Source organism: Colobus angolensis, unplaced genomic scaffold, assembly GCF_000951035.1.
Source record: "Colobus angolensis palliatus isolate OR3802 unplaced genomic scaffold, Cang.pa_1.0 Scaffold21, whole genome shotgun sequence".
In the NCBI taxonomy this organism is placed as follows: Eukaryota; Metazoa; Chordata; class Mammalia; order Primates; family Cercopithecidae; genus Colobus; species Colobus angolensis.
The window spans coordinates 3,526,685-3,537,713 of record NW_012115266.1 but is presented as its reverse complement, the minus strand read 5'-3'; the positions used below and the strand labels follow the sequence as shown (position 1 = coordinate 3,537,713).

At 58.2% G+C, this 11,029-nt stretch overlaps 2 protein-coding genes across 2 annotated transcripts in view; one reads left to right on the top strand and one right to left on the bottom strand.

Moving 5' to 3' along the window:
* Window positions 1–9,115, top strand: part of ACTN3 (actinin, alpha 3) — a 16,091-nt gene extending 6,976 nt beyond the window's left edge. The window contains 17 exon segments of the mRNA XM_011942426.1: window positions 288–428; window positions 942–1,020; window positions 1,098–1,179; window positions 1,956–2,041; window positions 2,623–2,715; window positions 3,190–3,420; window positions 3,519–3,666; window positions 5,043–5,193; window positions 5,764–5,872; window positions 5,966–6,106; window positions 6,364–6,546; window positions 7,019–7,153; window positions 7,251–7,430; window positions 7,800–7,946; window positions 8,035–8,100; window positions 8,573–8,731; window positions 8,812–9,115. Coding sequence (XP_011797816.1) covers window positions 288–428; window positions 942–1,020; window positions 1,098–1,179; window positions 1,956–2,041; window positions 2,623–2,715; window positions 3,190–3,420; window positions 3,519–3,666; window positions 5,043–5,193; window positions 5,764–5,872; window positions 5,966–6,106; window positions 6,364–6,546; window positions 7,019–7,153; window positions 7,251–7,430; window positions 7,800–7,946; window positions 8,035–8,100; window positions 8,573–8,731; window positions 8,812–8,970 — 2,290 coding nt within the window. The 3' untranslated portion in view covers window positions 8,971–9,115.
* Window positions 9,116–9,245: 130 nt separating this feature from the next.
* Window positions 9,246–11,029, bottom strand: part of CTSF (cathepsin F) — a 7,123-nt gene continuing 5,339 nt past the window's right edge. Inside the window, exons 8-12 of the mRNA XM_011942420.1 lie at window positions 10,662–10,781; window positions 10,517–10,581; window positions 10,333–10,423; window positions 9,872–9,930; window positions 9,246–9,791 (exon numbers count right to left, since the gene is read on the bottom strand). Coding sequence (XP_011797810.1) covers window positions 9,717–9,791; window positions 9,872–9,930; window positions 10,333–10,423; window positions 10,517–10,581; window positions 10,662–10,781 — 410 coding nt within the window. The 3' untranslated portion in view covers window positions 9,246–9,716. The remainder of the gene's footprint in view (window positions 9,792–9,871; window positions 9,931–10,332; window positions 10,424–10,516; window positions 10,582–10,661; window positions 10,782–11,029) is intronic.

Sequence of the window (11,029 nt, the reverse complement as noted above, 5' to 3'; positions counted from 1 at the left end):
CCCACACTTTGGGAGGTCGAGGTGGGCAGACCACTTGAAGGATCACCCAGGAGTTCAAGACCAGCCTGGACAACATGGTGAAACCCCATCTCTACAAAAAATACAAAAAAAAAAAAAAAAAAGCTGGCTATGGTGGCATGTGCCTATAGTCCCAGATACTAGGGAGGCTGAGGTAGGAGGATCGCTTGAGCCTGGGAGGTTGAGGCTGTGGTGAGCCATGATCGTGTCACTGCACTCCAGTTGGATGACACAGCAAGACCCTGTCTCCAAAAAAAAAGTAGGGTGAGAGGGCTGACCTGGACCCCTTCGCAATGAATTCTCCCACCTCTTCCCCACTCAGAAACTTCGGCCAAGGAAGGCTTGCTTCTGTGGTGCCAGAGGAAGACGGCACCGTACCGCAACGTCAACGTGCAGAATTTCCACACCAGGTCTGTCTGCTGGTTACCAAATGTGTCTGGGTCTCTGTGGGGCACTGGGCATAGAAAGGAGCCCTCCCTGGTCAGTGAAGGGCACTGAGCTGGTCCCTGTCACAAGCCACAGGGTAGGAAAAGGTCACAGCACAGTTCCTGGAACAGTGTCTGAAAAGAGGGCTCGGTAACTGCTGAGTAGAATGGAATTGAATCCAAGAAGGTTCCAGTAACTCCTGGAGGAGGGAGTGTTTGAGACTTCCCTGGAAGGCCATTCCAGCCAGAGGGAAGCTGGAGGCCAAAAACATCTAGAAACTGGTTGGGCCTAAACATGGGTGTGTGACAGAATCATGATGAGCTAGCAGGAGATGGTCCAGATATGGTCATGAAGGACCTCAAACGCCAAGCTAAGGGGTTTGTGCTTTACTCCATTTTACAGATGAGGCTATCCTTCTGGGGGGGTGCTCCTGGGCTGAGGGGAGAATGGGGCCCCAGCTTGAATCCAGGCCTGACCCCCCTCTTCTCTCTGTTCAGCTGGAAGGATGGCCTGGCCCTCTGTGCCCTCATCCACCGACACCGCCCCGACCTCATCGACTACGCCAAACTGCGAAAGGTAGAGACCCCCAGCTCCCGCACCCACGGCCTCTGCCTGCAGCTGACCTTTCACCCTCCTCCCTCACACCCATCTAGGATGACCCCATCGGCAACCTGAACACTGCCTTCGAGGTGGCAGAGAAGTACCTGGACATCCCCAAGATGTTGGATGCAGAAGGTGAGAGTGAGCTAGCCCAGGGGAGGACCCCACATTCTCTCCACTGGGCCTGGTGCACCCTCCACACCTTTGCATGGCCCTTTCCTCCTCCTGGGATGCTCCGACTGCCCCCACCCCACTCCCTGGTCACAGTCCCCCTTCTCCAGGAGTCCTCTATCTTGTCCCCTGCCCCATCCCCCGAAGAGGACCAGCCTCTCCCACCTCTCCCCTATGTAATGGCCCTACCTTCTGCCTCATATCCCAGTTACCTGGGTTACCTGGGATAACATTGGTCCCCCAAGACTGGCAGCTCCCCTGGGGCATGTCCTGCCTGTGGTCCCCATGCCTAAGCAAGGCAACGGTCAACTGAAGCAGCAAACACTTTATGAGCATCTACTTTGCATGATGCCCGGGCTGTGTGGGCACTGCTGGAGAACTTTTTCTTGCCCTGAGGAGCTGTGGACTTGGGGGAAAGACAGACAGACAGAGGGAGGTACAGGATAGTTCAAGGCATGAGGCAGCGTGGACCAGTCCCTCACGAGGGCCATGGTGGCTGGTCAGTCCCACTCACCCACCCGCTCCCTCACACTTTGGTCACCCCAGGGTGGGGAGGTGGGGAAGTAGCTGAGCCCTGGGGTAAGGAGAGAGGGCTTCAAGGAAGAGAAGACACTGGGCTTGGGTGACTGGCTGCTGGTGGCCATGACTAGATGCTTCCAGCCCTGCCACCCAGAGGGAGTTCTCTCCCTGGGGAGGGACCCCTGACTTTGGCCAGTAGACACCGTACTGTCCTGCCCTAGACATCGTGAACACCCCAAAGCCGGATGAGAAGGCCATCATGACCTATGTGTCCTGCTTCTACCATGCCTTTGCCGGGGCTGAGCAGGTAAGGTGGCCCAACTGCTACTGCCTGGGCTTGTGGACCCAAGGGCCCAACCTTGGCTGCAGCCCAACATTGGAGGCGCCAGACCACGCAGGTGGGAGTGCCACTGTCCCAGCTGCACACACTCAGTCCTCAGCAAGACCAGAGGACCCTGGTTTGGAAACCCCCTGCCTACCTAAGAGCCGTGCTCCCCCCATCCCTTTCTCTATTTGCAGGGGCTCCATTTTTTGTTTGTTTTTTGAGACAGGGTCTCACTCTGTCACCCAGGCTGGAGTGAAGTGGCATGATCACAGCTTGTTGCTGCCTTGACCTCAGCCTCCTGCCTCAGCCTTCCCAGTAGCTGGGACTATAGGCACATGCTACCACACCTGGCTAATTTTTTTATTTTTTATAGAGATGGTGTTTCATTATGTTGCCCAGGCTGGTCTCAAACTCCTGGACTCAAGTAACTTACCCACCTCAGCCTCCCAAAGTGTTGGGATTTACAGGCATGAGCCACCACGCCCAGCTGGGGGCTCTGTTTTTTAAGGGCTTTACAGAGGCAGCTTGCTTTAATGCCAGCCCTCTACCAACTACCCCCATAGGCAGAGACAGCTGCCAACAGGATCTGCAAGGTGCTGGCAGTGAACCAGGAAAACGAGAAGCTGATGGAGGAGTATGAGAAGCTTGCCAGTGAGGTGAGGCTGGGCTCCCACTGTGCTGTGCCCATCCCGGCCCTACTGACTCTCCCAACCCTGTTAACCCCAAGCGTGGGCCTGCAGAGCCTCCCTCTGCTCAGAGTAGCCCTGGCTTCCTCCAAGCCTCCTCCTGTCCATCTCCACCCAGCACTTGCCCTTCTGCCAACCCAAGCTCCTGGTCAGTCATTGATTGACTCATCATTCATCCGTTTACTCCTGCATCGATCCATTCACTTGTATTTAGGTAGTCACATGGCCCTTTGCTCTGTGCCAACCTATACTAGCCCCTGGACTCAGAAATCAGCCATCCGACTCCTTCTCTGACTCATGGGGACTACCCCATTCTGCCTTCATATTTGTCAAAGTCACCCCCACCTACCCTCTGGCCACAGCCTGGGTGTGGGTGGAGAGGGGTGGGTGAGCCGGGCAGGTCAGCTCAGAGCTCTCTGCCTTGCCCTTGCCTGGCCCTGTCAGCTGCTGGAGTGGATCCGCCGCACCGTCCCATGGCTGGAGAACCGTGTGGGTGAGCCCAGCATGAGTGCCATGCAGCGCAAGCTAGAGGACTTTCGGGACTACCGGCGTCTGCACAAGCCGCCCCGCGTTCAAGAAAAGTGCCAGCTGGAGATCAACTTCAACACACTGCAGACCAAGTTGCGGCTCAGCCACCGGCCTGCCTTCATGCCCTCCGAGGGCAAGCTGGTCTCGGTGAGCTCTACACACATTCCCTGGGTGAACTTGGGGTCCGTATCCCCATCTGTACAATGGGCAAACCGTGATGAAGGGCACCCCTGCCTGCTCCACAGGACATCGCCAACGCTTGGCGGGGGCTGGAGCAGGTGGAAAAGGGCTATGAGGACTGGCTGCTCTCGGAGATCCGACGCCTGCAGCGACTCCAGCACCTGGCCGAGAAGTTCCGGCAGAAGGCCTCCCTGCACGAAGCCTGGACCCGGGGTAGGTACACCTACCTCACGGGGCTGGACTGTCTCCTGGGGTGGAGATTGGTGTGCAGGGGTGGGAGGGGAGGTTCTTGGCAAAATGCACAGGACAAGGGTAGGTGCTCTGCAGGGAAGCCAGAGACTGGATTTCGAATCCCACCCTGACTTGCTGTGGTGCAACCTGGGCCTCTCTTTGGGCCACTGCCCCTCTATGGGCCAAAGTTTGTTTTGTTTTTTTGAAACAGAGTCTTGCTGTATTCCCCAGGCTAGTAAAATCTCGGCTCACTACAATCTCTGCCTCCTGGGATCAAGCGATCCTCCTGCTTCAGCCTCCCAAGGAGCTGGGACCACAGGTGTGCGCCACCATGCCAGGCTAACTTTTTGTATTTTTTGTATAGATGGGTTCTCACTTTGTTGCCCAGGCTGATCTCAAACTCCTAGGCTCAAGCAATCCACCCACCTCAGCCTCCCAAAGTGCTGGGATTACAGGCATGAGCCACCACACACCCGGGTGTTTATCTGTAAACTCAGCCTTCCCCCTCACCCCCCAGCCCTGCTCTGGTCTTCTGTAGGTCTGCTCTATTTTTTTTTTTTTTTTGAGACGGAGTCTCACTCTGTCGCCCGGGCTGGAGTGCAGTGGCCAGACCTCAGCTCACTGCAAGCTCCGCCTCCCCAGGTTCACACCATTCTCCTGCCTCAGCCTCCCGAGTAGCTGGGACTACAGGCGCCCGCCATCTCGCCCGGCTAGTTTTTTGTATTTTTTGGTAGAGACGGGGTTTCACCGTGTTAGCCAGGATGGTCTCGATCTCCTGACCTCGTGATCCACCCGTCTCGGCCTCCCAAAGTGCTGGGATTACAGGCTTGAGCCACCGCGCCCGGCCAGGTCTGCTCTATTAATTCATCATTTAGCATTTTATTTTATATGTATCTGGTGTACAAAGGTGAGTCCATTCCTCACCCTAACATCACTTATGTCATACTCAAAGTATCCTGACGCTAAAATATTACACGAGTCAAATGTATTACTCTGGATAGAAACATCCATTCGGTGTTCTGTCGAGGATTTTAGTGATGAACAAAGGAGGCCGGTTCAGGGGCTCATGGGGGTTACAGAATCGTTGACAGCTATTTTAAGGTCAAATTATGCCAAAACTGTACCAAAGGCCCCTTGGTCATAGCTCGCTCAGAGGACGCTGATGTACTTTACGGATCACACCACGGAAGAGGAGTTTCATCTACGTTATTACACCGACGCCGCAGAGCAAACCCCTAGGAGGGGCTAGGCCGGTGTGATCGCCACCTTAGCAGATGAGGCTTCGTAGTCACAGAGCCCGGCCCGCACCCCTGCCCCTGCTGCCACTGGGTGACCGGAGCCGGCCTCTCTTCGAGCAGGGAAGGAGGAGATGCTGAGCCAGCGCGACTACGATTCGGCTTCGCTGCAGGAGGTGCGGGCGATGCTGCGGCGCCACGAGGCCTTTGAGAGCGACCTGGCGGCGCACCAGGACCGCGTGGAGCACATTGCCGCGCTGGCCCAGGAGCTCAAGTAGGCGGGGCCTCGCGGGGCCCGCCCCCAACACCTCCTGGCCCCGCCCCCGGCGGCGAGCCCCGCCCTGATCCCCATTGCCCTCCTCAAGACCCCAGGCTCTCCCGGGTTCTTCTGTAACCCCGCCGCCGTGGTACCCAGGTCCCATTCGCTCCGCCCCCTCCTGGAACCCCACCCCCATCTCCGGACCCCGCTCTGCTGCCACCACTCTTTCCACTAGGGCTTGACTTGTCCCACTTGTGGCCTGCCCTCTAACCTGCCCGCTCTCTTCACCCGGCTTACTGCCCCAAACCTTCCCCATCAGCTTTGGCCTGGCCACCCCCTCCCATGAACCCGCTCCTCCACCCAAGCACCTCCATGGACTGCAGCTAAGGACGCCCGGGCGCCCACCTACACAGAGGGATGCGCGGGGACCGCCCCCTCTTGGAAAGCACCCAGCTTTACCCAGCACCAGCCCTGGCTCCCGCACACCTTCACCCCCCACCCGGGGCATGTGTTCCAGCCCCGGGAGTGCAGTTAGGACATCTGGGCTGGGGCTGGCCCCACACTCGCCCTACTTCTCGCTCCCAGTGAGCTGGACTACCATGAGGCGGCCTCAGTGAACAGCCGCTGCCAGGCCATCTGCGATCAGTGGGACAACCTGGGCACCCTGACCCAGAAGAGGCGGGATGCGCTAGAGGTGGGGCTGGAGGCCGGGCAGCTGGGGGTGGGTAGGTGGGTGAGGCCAGGTCTGCTGGGCATGCTGCTGACCCACTATGCCCCCCACCCCTAGCGGATGGAGAAGCTCCTGGAGACCATCGACCAGCTGCAACTGGAGTTTGCCCGGCGGGCCGCACCCTTCAACAACTGGCTGGACGGTGCCGTGGAGGACCTGCAGGACGTGTGGCTGGTACACTCTGTGGAGGAGACCCAGGTGGGTGCCAGGGTTGCAGGGGATAGATGGGATGACAGGGAAGCTGGCCCCAAATTCTGCCAGCCACAACTTTAGGCTCCTAGGGCAAAGGGATGGGAGGAAAACCCCAGTTCCCGAGTGCTGGGCTGGAAGACAGGAGGCTGGGGTTCTTGTGTCAGGACTTCTCAGGACCGCTGGGTGGCCCGGGGCACACTGCTGCCCTTTCTGTTGCCTATGGTAAGTGGGGGACACCAGTTGACGCTTCCTGTCACCCCCAGAGCTTGCTGACAGCGCATGATCAGTTCAAGGCAACGTTGCCTGAGGCTGACCGAGAGCGAGGCGCCATCATGGGCATCCAGGGTGAGATCCAGAAGATCTGCCAGACGTACGGGCTGCGGCCCTGCTCCACCAATCCCTACATCACCCTGAGCCCGCAGGACATCAACACCAAGTGGGATATGGTCAGTGCCACCTGCAGCCTTCCTCCCACCCACTCCTGCATACTATGACCACCCTGAAACCTCGGGTGGCCCAAGATATGGAGAATAAAGTCCATCTTCAGATCTGGGGTCTGCCAGACTCCACGTGGGACTGGATAAATCACCTTGTCTGTCTTGGACTCATCTGTATATGATGAGCCATAACAGCAGCATTCTCCTGTCAGGACTGATGTGAAGTAGAATTAAGCCTTATGTGTGGACATCTTTTATAAATCCACCCGTATTAGTTATAAATGATGCCATCAGCCCCATTTTGCAGATGAGAAAACTGAAGCCCACAAGGGTTAGTGACTTGCCCAGGAGCTTTCTTGCATATCCCAGACAAGTTGGCTCAAAGCAACAGGGGCTGAGGTTTGAGGGGCTGGAGCCCATTTCCCCTAAAGCCATTTCCCAGCCCCCAGAGCTGGCTCTGGCAAAACCGCCCTCCTCTCAGGTCCGAAAGCTGGTGCCTAGCCGTGATCAGACACTGCAGGAGGAGCTGGCACGGCAGCAGGTAAACGAGAGGCTCCGGCGACAGTTTGCGGCCCAGGCCAATGCCGTTGGACCCTGGATCCAGGCGAAGGTGGAGGTAAGGGCTGGGATAGTGGGTCCAACCTGGGGGGGGTGCAGCTAGGGCTGGGCCACAGGGAGTTGGGAGCCCTCATGCTGCCTGGGAACCCCTGCAGGAAGTCGGGCGGCTGGCAGCGGGGCTAGCTGGCTCTCTGGAGGAGCAGATGGCTGGGCTACGGCAGCAGGAGCAAAACATTATCAACTACAAGACTAACATTGACCGGCTAGAGGGTGACCACCAGCTGCTGCAGGAGAGCCTGGTGTTCGACAATAAGCACACCGTCTACAGCATGGAGGTGGGATCACAAACTCTCAGGAGAGAAGGGAGGCAGCGCTAGCTGAGGAGGCCCAGGGAGACCACAGCTGGACAGAGCATGCGTGTCCCAGCAGGGTCCCCAGTTCAGCCTGGCCAGGTCCCTTAAGACCCAGCGAGGGAAAGTGACCCTTCCAGAGTCACAAAGCAGTCCAAACCCAGGCCAGGACTGGCCATAGCTGGTTATCAAGATAGGAAGGACTGCTGGGGGGTTACTCAGTGGAGCCTCCAGATGGGGATGGAGGCCCAGTGAGGGGGAGGACTTGCCCAGGGTCAGTGGACTGGATGTGGAGCTAGAGCCAGTGGCCAGGCACTGGCCACCCACTGACAGTGACCTATCCCCGACTGCCAGCACATCCGCGTGGGCTGGGAGCAGCTGCTCACCTCTATCGCCCGCACCATCAATGAAGTGGAGAACCAGGTACTGACCCGAGATGCCAAGGGGCTGAGCCAGGAGCAGCTCAACGAGTTCCGAGCATCCTTCAACCACTTTGACCGGGTCAGCAGGGGCCTGGCCCTGTGGGGTAAGACACTTGGGGGCTGGTGGAGGCTGGAGACCAAGCCTGATATCCACACACCCCCTACAGAAGAGGAACGGGATGATGGAGCCTGATGACTTCCGAGCTTGCCTCATTTCCATGGGCTATGACTTGGTGAGTGCCTCCCAGCCCCTTCCCAGGAGTCCCAAAGTACCCCCTCCTCTGTGCTGATCACCTGCTGTGCGCCTCCCATCTTCACATACACCATCCCCTGCATCTTCATCACATCCACACAGGGGCTAGCAAGGCTCAGGGAGGTAAACTCACTTGGACCCAGTTCTGTGTGGACCCAAAGTCTGAGCTTGCAACATTTTTACCTGTAGGGAAACAGCACTACAGAAACGGGTATGGCCCTGGAAAAAAAATCAGGAGCAGGGAGCAAATCTGCTTCCTGCTATAGGTAGGATGTAGATTTCAGTCTACCATAAAGGACGTCCTACAGCCAGAACTAAGGTCTCTGGAGGAAGGGAACACCCTTGTTACTGGGGCTCTGCTAGCCAAGGCTGGACAGTACCCAGGAGGGGACATCCGGACCCCTCCTGGCTTTAGTGCTCATGGGCATAGTGCCTGGCCCCTATCTCTGTAGGGGGAAGTGGAGTTTGCTCGCATCATGGCCATGGTGGACCCCAACGCAGCTGGGGCGGTGACCTTCCAGGCCTTCATAGACTTCATGACCCGAGAGACAGCTGAGACTGACACGGCTGAGCAAGTTGTGGCCTCCTTCAAGATCCTGGCAGGAGACAAGGTGAGTCCCAGGTGGTGGAGGGGCTGGTGGGCTGGGGCAGGGCATAGGACCTGTGGGTCCTCAACGCCTCTTCTCCCCAGAACTACATCACCCCCGAGGAGCTGCGACGCGAGCTCCCCGCCGAGCAGGCCGAGTACTGCATCCGCCGTATGGTGCCCTACAAGGGATCCGGGGCCCCACCTGGAGCCCTGGACTACGTGGCCTTCTCCAGTGCCCTCTATGGGGAGAGCGACCTCTGACCCCAACCACTGAGGTTCTCTATGCAAGATGGAGAGAGGGTGCACCCTGTGGCTGATCCCATCCGTCCCTCAGGCCCCTCAGAGCAAGGGCCTGAGAGAACAGTCAGCCAAGTGCTTCTGAATAAAGATCCCTCTGTGGGTCTCTCCCCGTCTCCTTTTGGTTCCTGAAGCAGAAGCTGGGCCCTCAGGCTCCTGGGCAGGACCAGCCATCCCACCTTGACCCACCAAGAGTCCTGCCTTCCCTCCTCACCCGGGGACTGAGCATTCATACCACACTGGGGGCCAGGACACATCTTTATTGCTGTTAGAAAAGGTTGGTTACAAGTTTCCTGGACGTGGAGGGGGACACTATCCCTAAATCCAAGGGAACCAGAAAATGTATAGTATCAAACAGAGGAAAGCGGAGGCAGGACAGAGCTAGGCTTAAGATCAGAACATTTTCTTTCCACTCACTACCCGATCCCAGAGTTCTTGCCCCAGCTTCAACTGCCCAGATACCACCCTTCACCCCAAGATCCTCCTAAGCTACCACAATTCAACAAAGGTGCACGTGCAGAACTTCAGGGTGGGAGTGGGGTGCAGGGAAGCAGGAGCTGTGCCCCAGCCCAGTGCCCTCTGCTCACCCTGAGGTACCCAGTGCCTGTCCCTCTGCCAGCTGTACCTCCCGGGGAGAGGCCTTGGACACATGTCAGGCTGCGGCAGCGGCCACTCTGATCAGCACCAGGTCCTGAGCTGGGGGCCCCTCCTCAGTCCACCACCGCCGAGCTGGCCATGGTGTTCACACCACAGGCCCCAGACCCGCGATGCAAGTAGTAGTAACCCTGGGGGAGAGGGGGAGCTGGTGAGGGCACCAGGGTAGGATGGCAGCTGGGGGGCCAGAGGCCAAGCCGGCAAGACTCACCTTCTCGCCCCAGTCAGTGCCCCAGCTGTTCTTGATGGCCCAGAAGGGAATGTCAGAGCCTGGGGTACAGTGCAGAGCGCAAGGATCAGGGCCCTTAATTCTCCAGGCAGAGCCTTAATCACTTTGCACCTTCAAATACTTGCACTGGGTCTACTGTATGACGAGGACTAGGAAAAGAACAGAAAGCAAGGGGCCCAACTACCAGCCTCAGGGAGAAGCCCTGGGGCAGGGAGGAAGCACCCACCCACCCGCCTCTTGCAGGTCATCAATATTCACCCTCCCACAGCTCAGCTTCCCTTCCACAGACAGGACAGATGATGCCCGCGTGGCCATGGCCCAGGCAGCGGGTAAGGACAGGGTTCCTAGGCATTCCCCCTATTTCCCCTCTAGAGGACCTGAGACGCTGTGGTCCCACCCCTGCCTGTGGCCTGGCTGGATGCAGGATAGGCAGCGGAACTCACGGTTGCCATAGCCCACAAGCAGCACCGCATGGTCGATGAGCCAAGGGCTGCAGAGGGGCCGGAGAGGGCGGGAGATCCCATGGCGGTAAAACTAGAGGTGGAGAAGGAGTAGGGGATCAACTCCAAGATGAGGTCAGGGAGGTCAACAAGAGATGGGGCAGGGGCAGTGGGGCTAGGGCCTCACCTGCATGCCAAAGGCATTGATGGCCACGGAGATTGGGCCTCTCTTGGCCAGCCAGGCTGCCAGCTCTGAGATGGGAAGGGGTGGCATCAGTGGGCACCCAGGCCCTGGCCCCACCTTGCCTCACCTCACCCCGTCCCTCACTCACTCTGCTCATTCTGGCTCAGCTCCACGGAGTCATTGATGTAGACCTTGGCCTTCTCTGCTGAGAAGTTGCAGGCCTGCATGTGGCCCCGGTAGCCGTAGTCATCCTCTGTCTCCAGCCCTCCTGGGGAACGGTGTGGGTGAGTACAGAAGGGCAGGCTTATTTGCCATTCACAGCCAGAAGCGGACGAAGCCCCCTACACGAGGTTTCACATTCCTCGTCCACCCCAGGCCATAGGCCATCCCCTCTGAGGAATGTCTTCATTCTAGAAATGACACATCTGGGCCGGGCGCGGTGGCTCAAGCCTGTAATCCCAGCACTTTGGGAGGCCGAGACGGGCGGATCACGAGGTCAGGAGATCGAGACCATCC